The sequence below is a fragment of the Glycine soja genome, chromosome 18, assembly GCF_004193775.1.
Source record: "Glycine soja cultivar W05 chromosome 18, ASM419377v2, whole genome shotgun sequence".
In the NCBI taxonomy this organism is placed as follows: Eukaryota; Viridiplantae; Streptophyta; class Magnoliopsida; order Fabales; family Fabaceae; genus Glycine; species Glycine soja.
In genome coordinates, this window is record NC_041019.1 from 1,005,503 (window position 1) to 1,029,354 (window position 23,852).

The window sequence follows — 23,852 nt, forward strand, 5'->3', positions numbered from 1 at the left end:
TTCTTAACGGTATGTTTTAAACCTATCATAAACTGAGGCAAGCCTATGATATGAATAATTCTAAATTTTTTATAAACTTTTTTTGATGTTTTTAATTGTTAAACAATAAAAAATAATTGATTGAGGCACTGCGTTAGCGAGTTAAAGAGCATACGCGGAGGAGATACAATGTTGATATATTGATTGGAGGGAGAAAGAATTGAAAGAGGTTACAAATTTGAATCTTTAATAATATTTTCATGAATAGCTAACAAACTGACATGTGTAGAAGAAAATCTAGAAACCTCGGAGTGTTGCAATTGATGCATGCCAGCACTCACAACTTCTGTGGCCACCTAGGACACGTGGCTCTGATGGCATTGATTTTTCACTTCACCTCAGTACTTACAAACTCCTCCACGTGTTGCCACGCGTAAAACCCTTTTCCCAAGGTCACCCAATAGAACCATGGTTAGTATTCGCTAGTTAGAATATGTGAACGTCACTCACTATAGTCTATATATATAATATACATAAACTCTAACATTTCATGTAGTAGTATTTATCAGGCAAGTGGGGGTTGGTTTGTGTTTTTTTGTTATATTTGTATGTTGTTCTGTGCTGGGTCCTTAATTTGTGGCTGAGAATTAATTATTATTATCAATTATGGGTCTCTCAAATTTCCCAAGTGCATCTGAAGGGGTGCTACCTGTGCTTGTGATAAACACGGTTCTCTCAGTGGCAGTGTTGAAGAACATGTTTAGATCCATGCTCCAAGTAGTACTTGGTGGCAGTGCTGCTGCTAATGGTTCAAACATTGAACATGATGAAAGTTCATCATCATCATGGGAAAGGAGGGTGTCAATAACTCAGTACAAGTCATTGTGCCACAGCCACGACATAGGAGGAACAAGTATGGCTATGGTGGAGTGCTGCGTTTGTTTGTGTCGTTTTGAAGCCAATCAAGAGGTCAGTGAGTTGCCTTGCAAGCATTACTTCCACAGAGGTTGCTTGGACAAATGGTTTGATAACAAACACACCACTTGTCCCTTGTGCCGTTCCATCGACTAGACATGCAGACATATACATACAAAGGTTGATTAATTACCATTAGAGATATAGCTAGCTAGTTAATTAGTTGTTGCTATATACTGTTAACTGGTTATAGTGAAAAGAATCAATGCCTCTTTTCATTTCTTTACTTTAGATTTGTAAAACTCCTTCAACCAACTCAGTTTCTCTTTGTTTTAGTTTTTATGGAACGTAATGAGAGATGACGTTGCCTTAACTAATTGCTTGATTTTGTATGTACAACTGTTTCAATATCCCTTTTCATTACTGCATGGTAATTCTAATTTAATACTTTTGGCTTTTTTAAACTGAATAAAATCTGATTTTGCAAGCTTTCATAAGGATATGACACTCTGTTTCTTCAAGATCTCAATGAGCCAGGATGGAATATATTAATGTAACCTTTCACAGAGGTATTTTAGTTAGTTTTTATTTTTTTTATTATCGGAAAAATTTGTTTTAGTGTCGAATAAATAAGAATTTTTTTTCGTAATTTTTTAATATGAATAATTTTATTTGGAGTTGATCTCATAAAATTACTTCTTTTAATGCAAAATAAATGTGCTTATTTGTCCCTTATTAAAATATTATGTTTCAATTGAAAAATTTATCATAAGAATAAAAATATCTTAATGCATGATTTTTTTTTCCATTTTTTTCCTCATTCAAGTATATAGATAATTTTTTTTCTTTATGTTTTATGTTTGTTTTTATCGATTTTAAAATTTTCGTCTTAATTTTTCATTTTGTTTTTCTTTAAGCGGAGCATAGATTTTTTTAGGTGATGAGGATATGATTTTGATTGATAGAGATTCTAAGCATTCATGGCGCGTTAAATGATTTTGCTTGAAACACTAAAGAATGCGTGGGATTTGAATTTAATGCCACGTATTGATTTGTTTCGCTAGAACTTCCTGACTTTTGAAGCACATTTTAATACATTTTGGTTGAAAAATGTTTTTTATTTTTATGTTATACAATAATTAGTGAAAAAAATATTTTTATGACAAACTCTTGAAAATAGGAAATAAACTAAAAATAATTATATATATAAACTGAAAAATAAAATATTTTTTCAATATAAATAACCCTTTTAATAAAATTAAATTGCATTTTCACATTATATAAGTGAGGCAAAAACAGGCAAAAAGAAAAAAAAAATAGAACTAGAATTTAGTTCTTTAAACTTTATTTTATGCTCTAGTTTAGTACTCTACTTACTATAATAACTATTTTATTAGAATCAAACAAATTTATTAATTTTTTATTTCTACTTAACAACATCAAACAATGCATAAAAAGAAATGAAGGAAGTAATATTTAATTTTTTTACTACATTAATATTTAATTAATGACCTCACATGAGAAGATTTGTTATGTCTAAGAATATGTTTAACTTGTACCTTCAGGAGGTTTGATAGAATAGAATTGAACTTAATAACATACTCAATTGTCTACTAATTATACCGATACTTATTGATAAATACTAAACTTAATATATGACAAACATAGGGAAAGAAAAATATAATTTTACCTTTGAATATAATTAATTTTACCAATAGTTTAATTAGTATCAAATTAATTTGTTTGAATTTTTTTAATTAATTACATATAATTTATACACAGTACTCAATTAATTTATACACAGTACTTTCAAACTATCTTCACGAAATTATCCAAGTGAAGTAGGAAAGACAGAATCTCCCATTTTTTTTTTGTAGGAAATCATCCTCTCACGACATTTTCAATAATAAAAAATGTCTCAAATTCTACTAGAAAAGAAAACTTACTTGAAAGTTGGTATTTCTGTCAAGTTAATAAATTAAAAGTTTTTAATATTCCAAAAATAATAATTTCTTTTTAATATTCTTAAAATAGTGTGTTATTGGTCATATGAGTTATGTCATTTAACAATTATTAGAACCAAATGGGGATTAGAAGTTTTTTAATATATTTTATAATAGTGTGTAATAATGGTCATATGAGTTATGCAATTAACCATTATTTATTAGAATCAAATGGGACTAGACAGTTCAACAACTTAATGCATGGTATTGGTTGCATACCAGCTGAACGTAGAAGCAACACCCTTGTTGCTTTTTAAAAAAACGTCCGCTACATTGAAGGAAACTTTTTTTCAAACACACGCTTAACTAGTCTTGTAACCTGTCCAGGTCAATTGTTATACCGATTTTACAATTAAACCAGTATGTGCTTAATATGAACCGGACTGAATCAGTAAAAAGGGGTGCTGATTTTATAACTGAACCAATTTTTTAAATAATTATTTTACTACTTAGAATTTGAACATGATGAGACCAAATATAAAACTACTAATAATTATTACACCAAAGATAACTGTTGATTTTCTGTGTGTGTCATGCATCTGGGTTGTGTGTGGATACACCTATGTTAGCCTAGCTAGTTGATAAACTGACAAAGTTTTATAACACTGATGCAATCCTATCTGTCTGCATGGTTTAACTTTAATTGGTTTGATTTCTGACTCATTAGTTCTGACTAGTGATCTTGTTAAACTTAACAACACGGATGCGACTTGAAGGGAGAGTCACATAGCATTCAGTTACTCTTGATTCATTTAAAACAAAATGCATTGTCATTGAAAGGGAAGAGGAGTTATATCTATCGACCATACTTGCACATACATAAACGAGAGTAATGTTTTCCCTACAAACTCCATTCCAATCAATATATAATTAATTCTGTGAGGATTAATAATACCATAGCTTTTGGGAACTTAATTTGCAATTGGCAATTGCATTACCACCACCATTCAATTTTATTCGTTTTACATTTACAGTTACAGTTGAAGGCAATCAATGTAATCAACTTGTTTGATAAACGATTCGAGGAAAGTAGAATCATTGTAGAAAGGAAGAGGAAAAGGGCTACTTTGGACGTGAAGATTATTTTAACTTGCCAAACAAAACCACATTATCCCTTCTTATATGAGATTTTTGCTACACAGAAAGCTCATTTGATTCATACATACAAAATTCTTCAAAATAAACTGTTCGCGATTCTCGACAATCATTTCCTTGTTATGATGACTGTATCACATTTGTTTCCTATCACAAACATACACACTAGTTTGTAGACTGAATGCTATGTTAGGATTAAAGATTCTAAACTTAATTTTGAATGAAATTCATTTTGTAAACTCAGTTCGCAAAAGCAATTCTATGTTTTCTTTTATTTCAAATTGATTTTCAAGATAAAATTGAAGCAGAACTCAATTTAGCTTCAAACTTAACTGAAAACTAAATAAAAGACTTCCAATTTTACTTTTTAAACGTACCTTTGGGGCATCCTACTAAAACATGCCCTTGATATTATTATATTGATAAGACATCAAATTAATGGAGTTACTCCTCATCTCATTATTTATTTTCTTTAAATCTAATGGTTGTAAAGAGTTATTAATCTTACAGATTATATTTCAAGTAAAACAATGACTAGGATAAAGATTAACTCTTTCAAGATTACTCTTGAAATAAGTTGATCCCTCCTCTATTATATCACTAGCAACCTCTCATTATTTCACTAGCATTACTAAACCAAAAGGATGCAAATATAAAAGGCAGAAAAAGGTATGAATGCTTAAAACATCTTGACAAGATACATTGGTTTCACACTTTCACCTGTCGAGTGTCGTGTTGCTGGCTCTTTTATTTCGTGTGTGTGTGGTAATGGTAATATTAAAGGACATTGAGCGGCAAATAAAGAACTCTCAGTCATCACAATGAAAGACAAGGGTCCCAATATATTACAACTTCATAAGTTAAAATTAGATATTACAAGTGACATATCAAGCATGACAAGGGTCGAAATACAAACAGGGGAATCGTATTCCCATAAAGAAAACGACAAAAATACACATTTTATTACAGTTTGTAGTGATATAGCAAGAAGCAAATGCAGAGGAAGTACTGAAGTAGGTTGTATATTAGACCCCCTTTGGTGTCTACCAGTTCTTGTTCCTGTCATAGGGATTGACATAACAAGTATCCCCAGCCCAGTTATGATGCTGATATCTCATTTCTTCCACCTTAGCTGTGATTGCACCAACATGCTCCTCTGCATAAGCCTCCTCGTACTCGGTTTCCTCCGAGAAATACTCATGGTGCTCACCAGAATTGAACTTGCCACCACCACCACCACCCTTTGAAAAATGGTGAGAGGCCTTATTAGCACCAAAAGGGGACCTTTTGCCGCTCCCATGATGCGCATAACCACGCCCATAGCCATGGTCACTGTGCATGCCTTGTTGAAACATATTGCCGGAGCTTCCTCCAAACTTGACATGCTGTTTTGACATCAAGATATGAAAGTCCGTACCAAAAGCACCTAGCTTGTTCATGTGCATGGCTCCTAACTTGGCATGCTGTTTTGACGTTGAAAGGTCAGAGTCCACAGCAAAAGCAGCAAGATTGTTCATGTGCATGGCTGGGAATCGCTTATCAGAGCTCCAAGACGACTCTTCGTGGAAGGCATAGCCATGCTGCTGAGCCTGAGTCTCCATCCACATGCCATCATCAGCATAGTATTGCTGTTGAAACACAAGGCTCCTTCTCATGCTTTCTTGTTGAAAGCTTGGAGGAAGTTAGTTAGTTTTCTGTTTTATTTCAGTTGTTGGAGACCCTTTAATATAATAATATTAGAGACAAAGGATGACACATTAAAGAATCACAACAACCCAGTATATCTAATAAGTTTATTGACTTTTATGAAATTATTTTAAAAATCATATTAATAAATTGAACAATAATATATAAAAGTATTTTACGTCATCATTATCATTAATGTATCACCGTTAAACTCATAATATTATATGCCTATATAAATGGGATAGATAACAATGCATCTTTGCATCAGAATATAATTTTGTCAAATAATCCAATGGAATTTTGAACGAAGGCAGGGTCGGTTGGACTTGAGAGTGCGGTCATGAATTGTTGATAAAACTTTATTCCAAACCTCTTTTGCGTGTTTGAATAGGCGTCAAGTCTGTCTATATCTTCGTCCTCCATAAGCAGGCTATGGTAGCTTGTGTGTCATTGTAGTGACGTGATTTGGGTAATAGATATGGTTTGAAGACGTTCCGATGAGTTTTCTTGACTAAAAACCATTCATTTCAATCTCTATACATAATATTAACATACTTTTAAACTAAAGTGATAATAAATAAACATGTAATTAACGAACTAAAGTGATAACATAGTTACTTATTTTGAATTTTCCTAATTTTCAAGAAATAGTGTTACAGTGTTTTAAATTTTTAGAAACTAAAATAATTATTTACCCAATATTACTTGTGTAATGACTCATACAAGACCAAATATTAGCTTAGTCCAAAATCATAAGTGTTGCCGTATGTCAATGTCACTAATAGAAGTAGTATGCCCTCATGACTCCCGATGAATAATTTATAATTGTGAACTGTGACTCACACCTTGGTCAAAAGTAACATTTTCTCTATTGCTACACTAAAACATGATATTGCTTATGAGAGACCTTAGGCACCATGTTAAGGATTTCAGTCTATTTCTAATCATGTATATCAACACTCTATAGGTGTTTACGCTGGAATTTGGTAAACAACCGCTAGTCTAAGTTAATTGCTTGCGAGATCAACTAGTGAATCTCAGGAGCATGTCATTTGTGTGTTTGCTTTTAAATGTAAAGCTTTGAATGTTCATCACTGCCACAAACATTCATTGGTTCGAAATTTGCAAAAAGTAAAGTTGTTTAACAGAAATCGAAATGCTGGAAGTAACTTGACAAGGAAAGGAAAATTACAGAATTTAAAGGCTCAGCGAGTTCATTCAATCGAATGAACCATTTAAAAGGCAGGAATTATAAAATGAAATGTAAATTGCACTGCATTCGAAATGTAAAGTTTACAGAAACTTAAAATGGTTCACAAACATACATTCTCCTTGTGTACTCGTTTCTCTCTGCGCTGGGTACTTTGAGTATCTAAGGATTTTGTAGAAATGATTTGCGACCCCGAAATCTGACTAAAAAACTGCTATATATAGATTTTCGAAAATAAACTGCCCTAACGGTCGAACGCTATCCTAACGCCAAGTGTCCTACTACGTACACCTTGCATGCACACATAACCGCTCCCTAGAACGGTTATCCACATTACTCGAGATCGAACTGATTTGGTGAAGATTTGTTCAGAAATTACGCTAAGTCCAAAACTCTTGCTGCCTCGACTTCGACTCGTCCATACACCAGTTCGAATTGCCCAATAGCTCGAAGTCCTCTTTCTTGTCTTAGCTTTGTACTTCGTAAATACTTCTTTGAACCTGGGAATTCCTTCTTAAAGACTCTCCTCTCTTTTCGATTCGAGCAGGTCCTGACCAGACTCTTGCTCTGTAATACGCTTCGAAACTCGAGACGACATCTAATGCATACTTAGAGCATATTTTAGCTCGTCGAAAATATGGGCTAACAAATTGCCCCCAAAAAATGTCCGCTTCGATTCGAGATCGAAGGAAGATGAGAAGTTGACATTTTTTCTCTTCTTCTACCAGTTTTCCTGAAACGGCGACACGATGGCACGTTTAATGGTAACCGTCGCCTCGATCTCCCACTACCCATCATTAATTCCACCTTTCTAGGCAGAGTGGGACACGTGTCACGCTGGGGAGTCAAAAGGGAAATCTGATGTGATTGATTTCTGACCCTTGATTCTTATTATATTATTTTCCCTTTTTTAAAGTGAAACCTCCATAAATAGCGCCAAAAAACCTCAGAGAAACCCCTTCAGCTTCTTTGCTTCCGAAACCCCGAAACCTTTCTTCTTCTTTGCTTCTGAAACCCTTCTTCTTTGCTGATTCGTATCCATTATCTCCGGCGAGGCTTCCTTATTCTCAGATAACAACTTGCTACTCCTTTCATCATCAAACTCACCGAATCTCTGAGCTTTGCCATTGTTCTTCGTGAACCCAAGCTCTCACTCACTGATTCTATCAGTTACAAAACCCTTCGTAAGAATCATCCTCTCTCAGATTTACAATGTCGCAAGGACAAGCAGTTCCGTTTGCTGGGAAATGGCACCGTTTTACAGTCAGGAACGACGGAGAGAAGGTGGTTCCAGAACCACAAGGTGACGCCGAACACACAGAAATCTGGGAATCGGAGGTGATGATCCCTTTCGCAGTAGAAAGGACAGTTTACGCTTTCGGTGGACCTCTGCCAGACCAAGAGTCACTTTCGAGTTCAATGAACAAGGTATTTCCCTGCTACCCAACTTGCGAACCTAGGATCTTTGATAGTGAGCCTTACAACTTCAATTGTTTAAGCAAACCCCATAAATTCTTTCGATCCGCCCCGTCAATAGCCCATAAGGATTACCTACCTTGGCTTGATCGAGTCGAACAAGCGTATGAGGATTTCTGGAAGACATATGGCATATTTGACTTGATACAATTCTCTCGATTTGGTCCTGAATATCGACCAGAAATGCTGATAGCAGCTATGCATTTTTTCGAGTCTTCTACCAACACCTTTCAATTTAAATGTGGTATGATGACCCCTACTCTCTTAGATGTAGCTGCCCTCACAGGCCTTAGGCCTAGCGGAGAAACGTATGATCCCACTAAATCTAGTGATAATATCAAGCTAGTATATAAGGAGAACACCTTTTCCAAATATATAGCTGAACACAAAGGATCGGTCGAAGAGGAAGTCTCTGATGAAGAGCATGTAGCCTTCTTGACCCTATGGCTATCTCACTATGTCTTTTGCACAAAATCCTTGCAAGTAGCCAAAAGATTTATTCCAATGGCAATACAAATTCATGAAGGTCAGAACTTTGGATTTGGACGCCTCTTGTTAGCAGTGCTATATGAATCGCTTGGAGAGGCATGTGATGACCTGAAGAAATCGAAGGATGGGTCTTCCTTCTTAGTATCTGGGCCTATGTGGCTTCTCCAGTTGTGGCTTAACGCCACTTTCGAACAAGAAATGGGATTAATAATCCCACAAGATTATGCTGAAGAAGTTGCCAATCGCTCGATCGAAGGCCAGAGAGCACTTCGATTAACACCCAAGACCTTCGATCAAAATCAACAAAAGCTTTTCCTCAAGTACATGAAGATTTTTCTGAGCTTTGACAAGTTTCTTCCCCAACATGCTCCATTCATTAGTCGAGAGGTCGGCCCGGCCTGGTTCACTGACTATTTTCCTGTTGTCGATCCAGACAATGAAGAAGAAGTGAACGAAATATGGTCATTTTACTTGAATCCACAGATCCTGTCTTGTCGTACAGGTGTTCAATCGAACTATTTAGGCCTGGTTGGATACCAGCCTAATTTGGTTTCGAGACAATTTGGCCTCTCGCAAATCCGTCCTAAAAGCTTGTTCGAAGATCCTCGAGACGTCATACGAGGGGCCAATCTTTCGGAAAAAACTTTCAAGAAATTTTTGAAGATTTCTCTAGATGAAAACTATAACCTGCATCCTTTTGAGTTCAACCATTCCCACTTCTGCACCATAGGGTTTGTTACCTGGTGGGAGAAATATTACTCGGGCCGTTCAGTTGGAGACACTACTATCATGATCTCCAGACTTGAGAGTGGTTTTACACAACCAACGGTCGAGAATATCCGCTCAAACCTTCAAGCTCGAGGTACTAACTTTTGATTTTCTAAATTGATATGTATTTTTGCCTTTTCTAATATTCTTACTTTCAGGCAAAACAATCATGTCAAAGAAAATTACTGAAACGTCTCGAGCTGATGTGAGACCCAAGAAACCCACTGGGGTGAAGATCCAAGAATGGAAACAAGAAGAGAAGGTAACTCTTCTGAACTTATCTTTTACTCTTAACGTCTTTGCCTCATATTTCTTTATTTTTCAGAGTAAAAAGAAAGATGATAGCACTGAGACTACCACGACCTCAAAACGCTCGAAGCGTGTGGTCATCGAATTCGACGAAGAAAAAGATGCAAGTTTTATTTCTAATGTCAATATTATAACTCTCTTTCAGGTCTATATTCTGACATTTCTTTACCCTCATAACACAGGAAGAAGAGGAAAGACCTCTTATAAGAAAAAGAAAATCACCTGAGACTTCGACCAAATCTGCTAACCAAACAGAGGCAGGCAATTCCCAGGCTCAAATGCCTAAGAAGAAAAAGAAAGTGAAGCAGGTCGAGCCTGAACCTTCTGTGACTGTCGAGGGTGGCGAGCCAGCCAGGAAGAAAAAGAAAAAGACCAAGTCTTCAAAAGAACAAGGTGAGAATCAACCTGTTGACGTCCAACCACCTTCGACTGATGTTGACGGCACTGAAGCAGAAACTACTCCCTCTATTGCTGAGATGGGCAACCCTGTCGAGCAACCGGACTTACCACAAGAACAACCTACCGTCGAGGTATCATTCTTAATGTAATTTTAATCATAGCTTATACGAAACTATTTGTTAACCTTTTCCATGACAATTCGAATTAGGTACAAAATGTTTCTGTAGAAGAAATACCCTCATGTGCTCGAACCTCTCCTGCTCCTGAGACGGATGCAGTGAATGTTGAGGAACAGGGTGAAGGTCAAGGTATTCGATCCAGCAGTCCTCATGGATCGAGTCAGAAAAGTTCATCTGAAGAACACTTTTCCGATGAAGAGGCCATACAAGAGGCTGAAGCTGGAGGTTCAGACATTTTCCCGGCGTCTTCGACATCTAAGCTTTCCGCTAGCATAGGGATCGCAGAGGATACATTCATTCAAATGCAAGACGAAGACCCTGCTGCGCCCTTCGACTCCTGCTGAACACCAGTCAAGCCAACACCTCAAGTGAAAAGATTCCTGGTGCTTCGTCCTCATCTGATGCTGACATAACCTCTTCAGTACGCCAAGATTGCCTGCTTTTGAAGTTATCAATGGAATACGCACGGGCAGACGTACTTAAATCCATTGAAGAGAACCCCTCTGCTGCTTTTGGACACCTGAATTTTTTGAAGAAATTGCACAACCCCCTTACCTCTGATGAGATTCTAGGCAAAGTTATTCAAATCGAGGCCATCATCGACCAGTTTGCAAGTGCCGTGCAGAAAAAACGAGAAAATGACGCCAGACTGGATGCCCAGAAACAGGCACATATCCTTCTGCTCGAGAAAGCCCGAGCTGCTCAACAAGAAGTCGAACGTCTCACCAAAGAGGCAAAAGAAAGGTCTTCTGACGTCAAAGCCTGTGATGATAACATTTCCTCCTGGGAGGCAACTATTACGAATTTACTGTCTCAGGTCGATGATCTTAGGCAGAAAATTGTAACAGAGCAGGCCAAACGCAAGGAACTCCAGGAGAAGGACGCTAACTCGATTCAGAAACTGGTTGCTGAAAAAGGGAGGGAAGGCCTGAAGGCCTTTAGTGCATCTCAAGCGGTAGCAGATGAGGCGAGAGCTATGGAGAGTGCTGACCAGGTCTTAAGCAAAGAGATGGCCACCCTGAAGAAACTATATGAGGACTTAGTCATGCATTAGTAGAACTTATGATTTTTTATTTCGAATTCTGTATTTCGATTCTACTCTTGATGTAATATTGACACATGCCCTTTCGTGGCAATTTTACTGTTATCGCCATTTTTATGTTTCCCATATTCCTCTTATTCTATGCTTATTTTAAATTCGAGCAGTGTTGGTTTATATTTTTTCAAATACTTACCATTTATGCTCAAAGTACGTTTGTGAGGGGTTAGCTCCTCTAACTCATAAGCACCATTCGAATAAATCTGAATTATTTTAAACGGTCCTTCCCAATTTGGGGACCATTTGCCCAAGGCTCGATCCTTACTATCCTTGGGCAGGATAACCTTCCAAACTAAATCTCCAACATTAAAAGTTTTTGACTTCACTTTCTTATTATAAGCTTTAGCAACTCTTTCTTTTTGTTTAGTCAAAACTTCTAATGCTCTTAATCTCTCCTCGTCTAAATCAACTAACTCATCTGACATCATTTTCCAATAATGGTCGATTGGAATGTCCATTTGTTTTTGTACCCTGGCTGATTGCAAATGTATTTCGACCGGAAGTACAGCATCGTGCCCATAAGTCAGTCGAAATGGGGTAGTATTAGTTGATTCCTTAGGAGAATTTCTACATGCCCATAAAACTTGATCTAACGTTTTATTCCAATTTCTTGGCTTTTGGGCAATGTGTTTTTTAATCAAGTTAATTACAATCTTATTGGATGCTTCGACCTGACCATTTGCTTGCGCGTAATATGGTGTTGAGGTTAATAATCGAAAGCCAATTTTTTGGGCAAATTCTTTCATTTTTCGTCCCGTAAAAACTGAACCTTGATCAGTGGTAATTGTTTCGGGAATACCAAACCTATAAATAATATAATTTTGAATGAAACTAATTACTGCTTCCTGATCAACATTTGGCAAAGGGACTGCTTCGATCCATTTTGTAAAGTAATCGATACCAACTATAATATAACGCTGGTTCTTCGAAGAAGCAGGCTTGATTTCACCAATTAGGTCCAAAGCCCATCCTCTGAAAGGCCAAGGTTTGATTATGGAGTGTAACTCACTAGCAGGTACATGCTGTATTCCTGCATGCTTTTGGCATTCCTGACAGCCTTTAGCAAATTCTATACAGTCTTTTAACATCGAAGGCCAATACAAACCTTGTCGAAATAAAAGCTACTTTATTTTATGGCCTGCTTGATGTGATCCACAAGCCCCACTGTGAACATGGGAAACTGCCAAGTATGCTTCTGATTCACTTAAACATTTCAGCAACACTCCTTCTGCAGTCTTTTTAAACAAATCATTTCCCACAATCACGTAATTTAAAGCCCTAAATTTAATCTTTCGAGCCACATTACCTATTGGATTTTCCAAGTATTCAATAATGGACTTTCTCCAATCATTATCTAATATATTGTCAATGGCCAAAATTTGAATTTTTTCCTGGAGATCATTCATGCTTTCATCTTCATTATTTTGTGGTGTATTTGCCCCCACAAGTTTTGGCATTGGCAATTTAGTGCTTAATGGCTCTAGTAATTCCAGTTTATCTTTTATTTCGATCAACTGAGTTAACTTCTCCTTCGACATTTTGTACCCTGAAGCTATTTGGGCTAAATCATTTGCTTCTTGGTTTTCTTGTCGAGGTATATGCTCAATGTTAATATAATCGAAATGATTCAGAAGAGAATTTGCCATAACAAAATATTTTGCTAAGTGTTCACTAACACATTTGTATTCTTGTGTTAATTGTCTCAACACTAGTTCTGAATCACCCCTTATGTTAACATTTCTTGCCCCCAAGCTAATTAAAATTTCAAGGCCTGTAATTAGAGCCTCATACTCAGCCTCATTATTAGAACAAAGCCCTTTGATTTTATATTTGAATTTAGTTGGAACTTTATTGGGGGATATTATTAAAACTCCAATTCCAGTTCCATGTTTGTGTTTCGAACCATCAAAATACAAAATCCAAGGCTCTGTATCGACATAGTGTTGCGGCATTTCGATCAGTGAGTGATCTACAATAAAATCAGCCACAATTTGACCCTTAACAGATTTCAAAGGCTTGTATGTTAAAGAATATTCTGTTAAGGCTAAAGCCCATTTTCCAATTCTACTGTGTAAAATAGGTTTTGACAACATGTGCTTAATAATATCATAATGAGAATACACATAAACATCAACAGGCTTTATGTATTGCTTAAGTTTTGCACAAGAGAAATACAGACAAAGACAAAGTTTTTCTATGGCAGTATATCTAGTTTCTGCATCATTTAGTACACGACTAAGATAATAAATTGCATGTTCTATGCCATCATCATCTTCCTGAGCCAACATGCTACCAATGGTCTTGTCAGACGCAGCAATATACAACTTCATAGTCTTGTTTCGACTAGGAGGCATTAACACAGGAGGCTTGATCAGATATTCTTTAATTTCATCGAAAGCCTTTTGATGCTCTTCATTCCATTTGAATGGTTCATCTTTCTTGAGTCGAAGTAATGGCGAAAAAATTTGAGCTTTGCCACTTAGATTCGAAATGAATCGCCTCAAGAAGTTGATTTTTCCTAGCAAAGATTGAAGCTGTTTTTTGGTCGAAGGAGGCTTCGTCTCAAGAATAGCCTTTGTCTTATTTTGATTTATCTCAATGCCTTTTTTATGCACCACAAAACCAAGGAAATCTCCTGCACGCACACAAAAAGCACACTTTAATGGATTCATTTTTAATCCATGTTTCCTCATTCGTTCGAAAGATTGCCTAAGATAATCCAAATGGCTATCTTCTGAGGAGGATTTGATGATTATATCATCAATATAAATTTGCATAAATGTGTCAATAAAATCATGAAACATGGAATTCATGGCCCTTTGATAAGTGGCCCCAGCATTTTTCAAACCAAAGGGCATAACCACCCATTCATAAGTGCCTAAAGCACCAGGGCATCGAAATGCTGTTTTCGACACATCACTTTCAGCAATAAATATTTGGTTATAACCAGAATAACCATCTAACATGCTTAAAAATTCGAAGCCGGCTGCCGAATCTACCAACATTTCCGCTATTGGCATAGCATATTCATCTTTAGGTGTAGCATTATTTAAATCCCTAAAATCTATGCATACTCTAAGAGTTCCATTCTTTTTAATGACAGGGACTATATTTGCTAACCATTCGACATACCTGGCAGATCTGATGAATTTACACCTCAGCAGCCTTTCGATTTCTTCCTTAATTTTGGACATGATTTCTGGCGCAAATCTTCTTGGTAGTTGTTTTACTGGTCTTCTTCCCTCCTTAATTGGTAATTTCATTTCGACCATTTCTCTGCTCAACCCAGGCATTTCTTGGTAATCCCAAGCAAAACAGTCTTTAAACTCTCTAAGAAGAGGCACCAGCTTTTCTTTTAAACTTGAGGTGATATTGGCACTGATATAAGTTGGCCTTTTAATCGAGCCATCTCCAATGTCGATTTCCTCCAAAGGATCTTGAGCCTGCATCTTTGGCACCTCACTTACGGGGTTTTTCTCGAACCCCAGCGGCTCATCGTCATAAATACAATCCAGTCTTCGATCCTTTGTTTCTTTGTTTTCATGATCTTCGATCTTGGCTTCAACTGCCATACTTTGTTGAGATTCAGCCTCAAAGGCCGTATTTAGTCTATTTTCGGCCATATAAGCCGTAATTCTGGCCCATGCAGTGGCCTCAGTCATATTAATCTTCATATATATTCCACCCAGTTGGTGGAATGACTCCATCTTCAGAGGGAACAGCATCAATTTCCTCCCTCTCCCATATAAACCCATAGGTAGGATGGAGTTTGACAGAGTGGACAACATTGTCACTCGATTCGACAACAGCCTCCTTGTCACCACAAGGTGCTATGTTAGCCAACTTTTTGTCAAAGGTTTGTGCAGTAACATTATCGACCTCCGACTTATAGAAGCTTTGATCCGCCTCTATATTTTCCACAATCCCATCTTCCCTCCAGATAATGAGTTTCTGGTGAAGGGTAGATGGCACAGCCCCAACTCCATGAATCCATTCTCTTCCTAATAGCAAGTTAAAATTAGCCTTGGACTGAATCACCAGGAATAGAGTTGGTCGAACTATACTGCCTACAGCAACATCTACTTGAATGGCTCCCAAAGAATAGCCAGTTTTACCTTCATAATTCGAAAGCACAATGTTGTGGGCAGATAGATCAGTGTCATGTTTCCCGATTTTGTAGAGCATAAATCGAGGCATTAAATTGACAGCCGCTCCTCCATCAATGAGCACTTTGTTGATTCCAACATTCTCAACTTTTGCTCTGATGAAAAGAGGTTTGAGATGACTTTTCATCTGAAAATCTGGCTTTTCGAAATAAGCTAATTGCTCTTCCACACAGCCATTATTCATAACATAGTAACATACTGGCTTTGGGTCAGCCATATCAAAATGATCAAACTCACTTTCGATCTCAGTAACTTCAGATTGGACATCATATTCAGATGGCAAAATAGATACCACACAGATGACATCAAAATCTGGTTCAGAATCGAGTAGATCCTCATCCTCCATCTTATCTTCATCCACCGGAGGCAAGAGCCTCTCTTTTACTGGCCTCCTAGATACTTCTCTATACTGGCCCGTTTGCAGATTCTGTTAGGCCAATTTCTTCTGACGCTGGAACCTACGCCATTGGGTCCTCGTCATAGGATTCTTTCCTTTGTAATTGTTCCTATAAGAGTACTTATTAGCCTCTTGTGGGCCAATTTGCTTCGTTCCACTCGAACCACCTACTTCCATGATCCCTTTGTTGAACCTTATGAGTCCCTGGTGCATCCATTTTTCAACCGGAACTGAACCCGGGGGAGCGAAAGTATTCCTTCGACCAGACTTCTGATTAGTATTCGACTGCACCATAACTCTTTTGCCTTTATCGAAACGTTGGTTCTGCTTTGCCCCCTTGTTAACAACTTGGTATTTCTTGAGGCCCTCAGTAGCCTCCCTATCACAAACTGCACTGCAGCGAGGGCAGAGCATCACAATCTTGTTTTCGAGTTTGCACCTGTTCAAAAAATCAATTAACTCCTCCTCAGCCTGAGGATACACAACCTTCATTTGTTCGTTGTAATCCTCTTCAGATATGTCCTGAACTTGCACATGGGACACCTCCATTGTTTCGACCATCATTATTTCTTGGGGCTCCGCATAGAGAGTGTCAGCAGCTTTGGATGTTTCAGCATTTGCCTGAACAACCTTTGGTTTCTCACCAAATTTTAGCCTCCCCTCGTCAAGAGCCTTTTGAACCAAATCCCTGAAAAGAACACAACGTGAGGTTTTATGGCCAAGGAAATTATGAAATTTACAATAACCCCTTTTCTTCTGTTGTTCGATTGGGGGTACTTTCAAGCCCTTAGGAACAACAATCTGGCCATCTATGACTAATAAATCAAATATTTCATCACATTTAGTTATGTCAAATGTATAAGTTTTAGACACAAATTTATCATTTTTAGGTTCAACAGGGTTTTTTCCATTGGAAGGTCTAAGGAGTTTACAAACATAAGGAGGTCCAGGTTTTAATTATGCTAAATCAACCTCATTGTCTTCGATATTTTCATAAATAATATCGAACTCCTGGTCACTGTCATTGGTTTCGACATATGCAACCTTTTCCTTCTTGTGGAATTTAGAATTTCTAGCCTTTTCAGCCTTCAATCGTTCGAGTTGTCGAACTCTATCAGCCAATTGAGCCATATCCCTTAAATACTGGGTATCTAATTTCTTTCTAATCGAATAGTCTAGGCCACCAGCAGCCATTTCGACTAATTCATGTTCAGGGACTTGGGTGAAACACCTTGCCTTTAAGAGTCTGAATCTGTTCAAATAATCATCAATTGATTCAAGTGCCTTGCGTCGAACGCTGGCTAATTCTTTAAGGCTGATCTTAGACTGTCCCATATAAAATTGCTCATGGAAAATCCTTTCCAATTGGTTCCAATTATGTATGGAATGAGGAGGAAGGGTTGTAAACCATGTAAAAGCATTTTTAGTCAAGGAACTAGGGAAAAATTTCATTCTTAAATTTTCATTATTAGCCAAATCCCCTGCCTCGACCAAATATCTAGCAATGTGTTCAACAGTGGACTCATTTGTCTCTCCTGCAAACTTAGTAAACTTAGGGATTTTCACACCCCTTGGTAATTCTGTCTGTAACACATACTCAGATAATGGAGACACAAAATTAGGCCTGTGTAAGCCTAAGTTCAAACCATTTTGTACCAAAATCGTTTCGACCATTTGGGCCAGGTTATTCTGCCTATCGAAACGGTTTTGTTGAATATTCCCTATTACTTCATCAGCATTTTGGTTCCTATTTACCAATACTATACCAGGGTTTGGTTCGACCTGTTGGGCTGGTGGCTCTATGCGTGCCAATGTTTGTGGTGCTTGAGCCATTTGCATCCCTGGATTGTTAGGCATCTGTACCTCTTGGACAGGCGCCTGTATTTGGATCTGTCGAATTGGTGGTTGCTGTATGGGTGGTGCCCCAAAAAAGTCAGCAATTCGACTTATTTGATTTGTTAACATTTGGTAACTGTCATTTGTATTTTGAATTAAGGGGTTAATAACAGTTCCTATTTGTTGTGTTAACATGTTAACCATATCATGGTTACTTTCATCCATTTGTTGTCTAAGTGACAAAACGGATGTATTGGTTAAATGTTGAGGAATTACCCTACCTTGATTACCCGCTACAGATCCTGATGGAGAGGACATATTAAGATTCTCTATATTTGGTTGAGAGTTTTGCAACCCTGCCATCAAAGATGTAGGCATGCCATATAGAGGGTTTTGAGGCGGTCAAAAGGGACTTCCACTGGGATTCCCTAAACTAGGGTTATTCCATGGGGCAAAAGCAGACGCTGACGTGGTCGAACTTGCCAACGTCATGTTGGTCATGGGAGAAGTTACCCCTGTCTGATTCATAACCGTCAAAGCGGTCGAACTTATCGTGCCAACAGTTTGGTCAGGAATTGCCCCTATGCCAGAATTTATATTGGCATTACTGACAGATGTCTGCGTTGGTTGCCCCTCCATATTTGGAAGATCATTGTTTCGATTACTTGGGGGTGGTCTAGCCATCCTTGTACGAGTTTTGAATTCTGTTAAGTGTGGAACAGATTTCCCACTTCTTAAATGCATACAAAATCAAAACAATTAAGAATGCAATAAACCAACTACACAAAACAAAACTTTAATAATTTAAAACCAAAACACACAATTGACCGGTCCCACCGGGCGTGCCAATTTGTTTACGCTGGAATTTGGTAAACAACCGCTAGTCTAAGTTAATTGCTTGCGAGATCAACTAGTGAATCTCAGGAGCATGTCATTTGTGTGTTTGCTTTTAAATGTAAAGCTTTGAATGTTCATCACTGCCACAAACATTCATTGGTTCGAAATTTGCAAAAAGTAAAGTTGTTTAACAGAAATCGAAATGCTGGAAGTAACTTGACAAGGAAAGGAAAATTACAGAATTTAAAGGCTCAGCGAGTTCATTCAATCGAATGAACCATTTAAAAGGCAGGAATTATAAAATGAAATGTAAATTGCACTGCATTCGAAATGTAAAGTTTACAGAAACTTAAAATGGTTCACAAACATACATTCTCCTTGTGTACTCGTTTCTCTCTGCGCTGGGTACTTTGAGTATCTAAGGATTTTGTAGAAATGATTTGCGACCCCGAAATCTGACTAAAAAACTGCTATATATAGATTTTCGAAAATAAACTGCCCTAACGGTCGAACGCTATCCTAACGCCAAGTGTCCTACTACGTACACCTTGCATGCACACATAACCGCTCCCTAGAACGGTTATCCACATTACTCGAGATCGAACTGATTTGGTGAAGATTTGTTCAGAAATTACGCTAAGTCCAGAACTCTTGCTGCCTCGACTTCGACTCGTCCATACACCAGTTCGAATTGCCCAATAGCTCGAAGTCCTCTTTCTTGTCTTAGCTTTGTACTTCGTAAATACTTCTTTGAACCTGGGAATTCCTTCTTAAAGACTCTCCTCTCTTTTCGATTCGAGCAGGTCCTGACCAGACTCTTGCTCTGTAATACGCTTCGAAACTCGAGACGACATCTAATGCATACTTAGAGCATATTTTAGCTCGTCGAAAATATGGGCTAACAATAGGGTCTTAATCTTAACCAACTATTCGCCTTGGAATTGTCATTAGTTCATCTTAGACACATCATATAAGTCCATCAAAGATAAGACATTAGTGTCGCCTGTGGGAATTCAGTTAATCCAATACCCACCCACGACAAATAACCCGACATGACGTTCGTAACAGTCATGTGCAGGAGCCAGGAGGTGAACTAGTCCAACAATGTTCAAAATATACCCAAACATACTCGAACTCTCTCACCTGTACAACAACTTCACAAAGACATCATAGATTCGTAGATTCAAGAGATGAAGCGTAATGTTGCCCTTAGTAGATGCTTAATGAATTAAGGAAAGCTCTGAAGAAAAGACAACTACCTCAAAATTTTTTGGATCAGTGTGTTCGACAGTTAGAACAAACAATATTGCAAAATCAAAACTTATCCTGCTCTTAACAGTTAAAAATATAAAGAGTCACAATAATTCACTCAGTATTTCACTAAACATTTTTAAAATATCTCCATTAATTAAACACTTGGACAACACGTTACTCGACAAACGGAATAAGGAGGGAGTTAAGAGGAAAGTTCAACAACTATGCCCCACTGGTAACAAACCAGACAAAATCTATACTTGATCGAGTTCACACAAGTTTTGCAACTATCATCACTAAAAAGAAAGGCCAACAAAAATATATATGAAGAAATATTAGGCCTTTAATGATGACAAAAGAGGGTATTCGGTTAAAGGACATCATCTAGGAATTCATTCGCAAAGGACGATTAGACCAATATGTGCAGAAGCAGAGAGGGGAGAAAGAAGATTATCCGAACAACAAACAAAAGAAAGAAGATAAACATTAAAAAAGAAGACCACCTAAGCAAACGCTTAATTAATATCTTCAATTCTTTATTCATCATAATCAAAGACAACTTTATATTATAACTTAAATAAGTTAAAGAAGATATTACAAGTAGTAGCATCAAGCACCATCAGAAAGGTCCAAATACAATTGGAGTGGTCTTAATTATTCCAAGAAGAAAACAAAACAACAAAGCACACATAATTTTATTACTGTTTTATTGATAGATATTTGATAGGAAGAAGCAAGTGCAGAGGAAATTAATAGGTGTAGGTGGGTTCATTATAGATTTAGACCCCCTTTGCTGTCCACTGAAATTTGTGGGGTTTGTGATTCATGTTCATGCCATAGGGATTGGCATAGCGAGTATCCCCACCACCCCAGTTATGACGCTCATGTCTCATTTCATCCACCTTAGCCGTGACTCCACCAACATGCTCCTCTGCATAAGACTCCTCGTACTCCTCGGATTCCTCCGAAAAATACTCATGGTGCCCACCATGGTTTGGAAAATGATGTTGAGAGGCGTTATTATTACCATGATGATGACCACCAAAAGGGAACTTTCTGCCACCATGGTGGTCACTGTGCATGCCTTCTTGAAACATGCCTCCTAACTTGCCACCATGCCTGTTCATGTTCATGTGCATGGCTCCTACGCCGTTGCCATGCCCATGATGATGTTTTTGCATTGAGAAGTCAGAGTCCACAGCAGCAAAAGCACCAAGCCTTTTGTTGTTGTTGTTGTTGTTCATGTTCATGTGCATGCCTGGGAATTGCTTGTGGTTGTGGCCATAGTTGTTATCAGGGCTCCAAGACTCTTCTTGGAAGGCATAGCTCTGTTGCTGACCCTGACTCTCCATCCACATGCTCCCATCAGCACAGTGTTGCTGCTGAAAATGGTTCCTTCCCATCTTGTTTCTGGCAAACTTCACCTTTAGTTTGCTGTTATTAGTGTTAATTAGAGATATGTCTGATTTTATTTCAATGGTTGTAGATCCTTATATAGGCACTTCATAATAATATTATAAGCCTGGAAATGGGATTGATTACAATGCATCTCTGTATCGGAATTTAATCTTTGCCAATTTCAATTTTGGAATTTTGAACGAAGGCAAGTGCGCTATAAATTATTGATACAACTTTATTCTAAATCCTCAATGTTTTCTTCCCATTCTTCCTTTTTCATTTTTTATAATTTCCCCCCCAAGATATGGTTCAGACTTCAGACCATATATGCAGATTATTTATTCCCTTTTGGCTAGAAATAATTGCATTCCTGGTGTTATATAGATACAAGTGAATTTCGGGACAACACATTTACAAATTACAACCAAGAAATTCTCGGTAACCCTTTTAGCTATGTCTTTTTTTCAAGAATTATAAACAACGACAATTATTAAAAAAATATCCTATTTTCCCGTCAAAGGTTAAGGCATATCAATGTATGATTCAATGGTGGGCAAATAGGGCAGGTATATCCGGGACCAACAAGGTGTTTTTGTGGTAGCTGCAACATGGAATAGCTAATAAGGAAATTTAGCTGAAGCAATGGGATTGATTGAAGGTTAGGTTTATCTTTAGCTAAGAACCACTTATATTTCTTTATATTATTGCTGAAACTGACTTATATGAAACGGCATTCCATTGAGGTCACTTTGATCTGGTGGTAGACGATTTGTTAAGCCACTTATTTCATTTGGAGAGCGAGGTAGTTGTTGATTAATGAAATTCTCAAATTCCATGAACAATAATAATAAGAAAAATAAATTATTTATATTTCTTTTTAAAAAAAATGAATGAACTTTACAAAATTTTGAGTGGAGAATACTTATAAACATGTCTCTGAATGATATTTTATATTTGTGTACAACTTTTAGTAATACTATTAACAAATTTCGAGCACCTTATTATTAATTATAGTATTTTAGAAATGATGTTTTAAATAGTTCTGTTATTAGCTTTAGATTTTTATTTAAAATATTGATTTTATCTGTTAAGGTCACAAAATGAATAACAGATGATTAAAACTAGTCAATCCTGTTAAAAATCAGAGACAGAGAAGAAGTTTTTAAAATCTTCATTATTTACGTTAAAATGGATTTCAATATAGTATAAGTATTTTTTCAGAAAAGAAAAATATAACTACTGTAATGAGGACAACAAGAAGAATACTAATAATGATGATGTCTTGGTTCTCTGCTGCCCGAAAATTCTAAACCTACCACCATGGCTTGCGGTGTAGGAATGACAAATCAGATTCTTAATTGGCATCATGGATGGAAAAGCATCCCATTCGTTATAATGTTTCAATCCGTGAGGGATTCGCATGGGACCGTATTCTCCACTGCAAATAATATTAAAGAGCTCTATGATTGTTTAAAATATCAATTTTTTTTAAGAATAATTTTTAAAATTATTATATTGATCAATTTTATTTTTATACGGTGTAAAAACATTAATTTGATCTTTAAAATTACTATTATCAATTAATTTGGCTCTTATTATTAAAAAATAATTTTAATTGTTAACTTTGATAACTAATCAACTAATTTGACCCCCTCTCTTCAAAAAAGAACTAATTAGATCCCCTATCATTTACCAAAAAAAAAAAAAACTAATTTGGTCCCTAACATATATATCGGTGTGTATGAATTAATTTGATCCTTAAAATTAATTCACCTTTTTATCAACTTAGAAATGAAATTGATCAAAGGTACTAATTTTAGGAACCAAAATTTATTAAAATTATTTGTTTATTGTATGGTTGGTGTTAATTTTACGATCATATTAATATTCTTTCTTAGCGACTTTTCTTTTTCCCTGAAATGAAGAATATTAAAGTTTGAATAATTGAGTTGGAAATATTTAGGAATCTGATTATTACAGTAGTTCTCCCATCTCCCTTTATATTTTGATCTATGATCAAAATGTATCCTTCCTTATTTTTTAATTTATTTAACTTAATTTTAATCTCTTGCTTTTATTTCTTTATTTTTTTTACAAACTTATATTTTTATTCTTTAATCTTTATTCCAAGACCATGATAAAATACTTAAAGTGTAATTCACCGCAAACTTTCCTTATCAATTCTACCATTTGTTTTTGTCACTATTTTGTAAAGTATTTATCAATTTTATTCATAATTAATCTTAGTTAAAAAATCTTTTAATACTTTGCCTAATTTTTATTGTAATTGCACTTGTATATAAGGTCTAGAGAGTAGAATACCTATTTTTTGTTTCTGACCTTTTCTTGAATATTTT

General features: G+C 36.6%; 3 protein-coding genes and 1 pseudogene across 4 annotated transcripts; 1 reads left to right on the forward strand and 3 right to left on the reverse strand.

The window, feature by feature from the left end:
* The first annotated feature begins 519 nt into the window (after positions 1-519).
* Positions 520-1,279, forward strand: LOC114395554 (probable E3 ubiquitin-protein ligase XERICO). The gene has a single exon (XM_028357362.1). It carries the CDS (start codon positions 646-648, stop codon positions 1,048-1,050), a length of 405 nt encoding a protein of 134 aa, XP_028213163.1. The 5' UTR covers positions 520-645; the 3' UTR covers positions 1,051-1,279.
* Positions 1,280-4,835: 3,556 nt separating this feature from the next.
* Positions 4,836-5,732, reverse strand: LOC114394454. Its single transcript, XM_028356030.1, has one exon. The coding sequence runs from the start codon at positions 5,645-5,647 to the stop codon at positions 5,036-5,038; it is 612 nt and encodes a 203-aa protein (XP_028211831.1). The 5' UTR covers positions 5,648-5,732; the 3' UTR covers positions 4,836-5,035.
* An 11,395-nt stretch (positions 5,733-17,127) lies between these two features.
* LOC114396168 lies at positions 17,128-18,027 on the reverse strand. The gene has a single exon (XM_028358067.1). The coding sequence runs from the start codon at positions 18,025-18,027 to the stop codon at positions 17,128-17,130; it is 900 nt and encodes a 299-aa protein (XP_028213868.1).
* A 2,585-nt stretch (positions 18,028-20,612) lies between these two features.
* Positions 20,613-21,633, reverse strand: LOC114397527 (annotated as a pseudogene). Its single transcript, XR_003663354.1, has one exon. The product of XR_003663354.1 is annotated as a histidine-rich glycoprotein-like (transcript).
* Positions 21,634-23,852: the final 2,219 nt, after the last annotated feature.

Coding starts and splice junctions, on each gene's coding strand:
- LOC114395554 (XM_028357362.1), top strand. CDS start 646: ATGGGTCTCTCAAATTTCCCAAGTGCATCTGAAGGGGTGCTACCTGTG.
- LOC114394454 (XM_028356030.1), bottom strand. CDS start 5,647: ATGAGAAGGAGCCTTGTGTTTCAACAGCAATACTATGCTGATGATGGC.
- LOC114396168 (XM_028358067.1), bottom strand. CDS start 18,027: ATGCCTAACAATCCAGGGATGCAAATGGCTCAAGCACCACAAACATTG.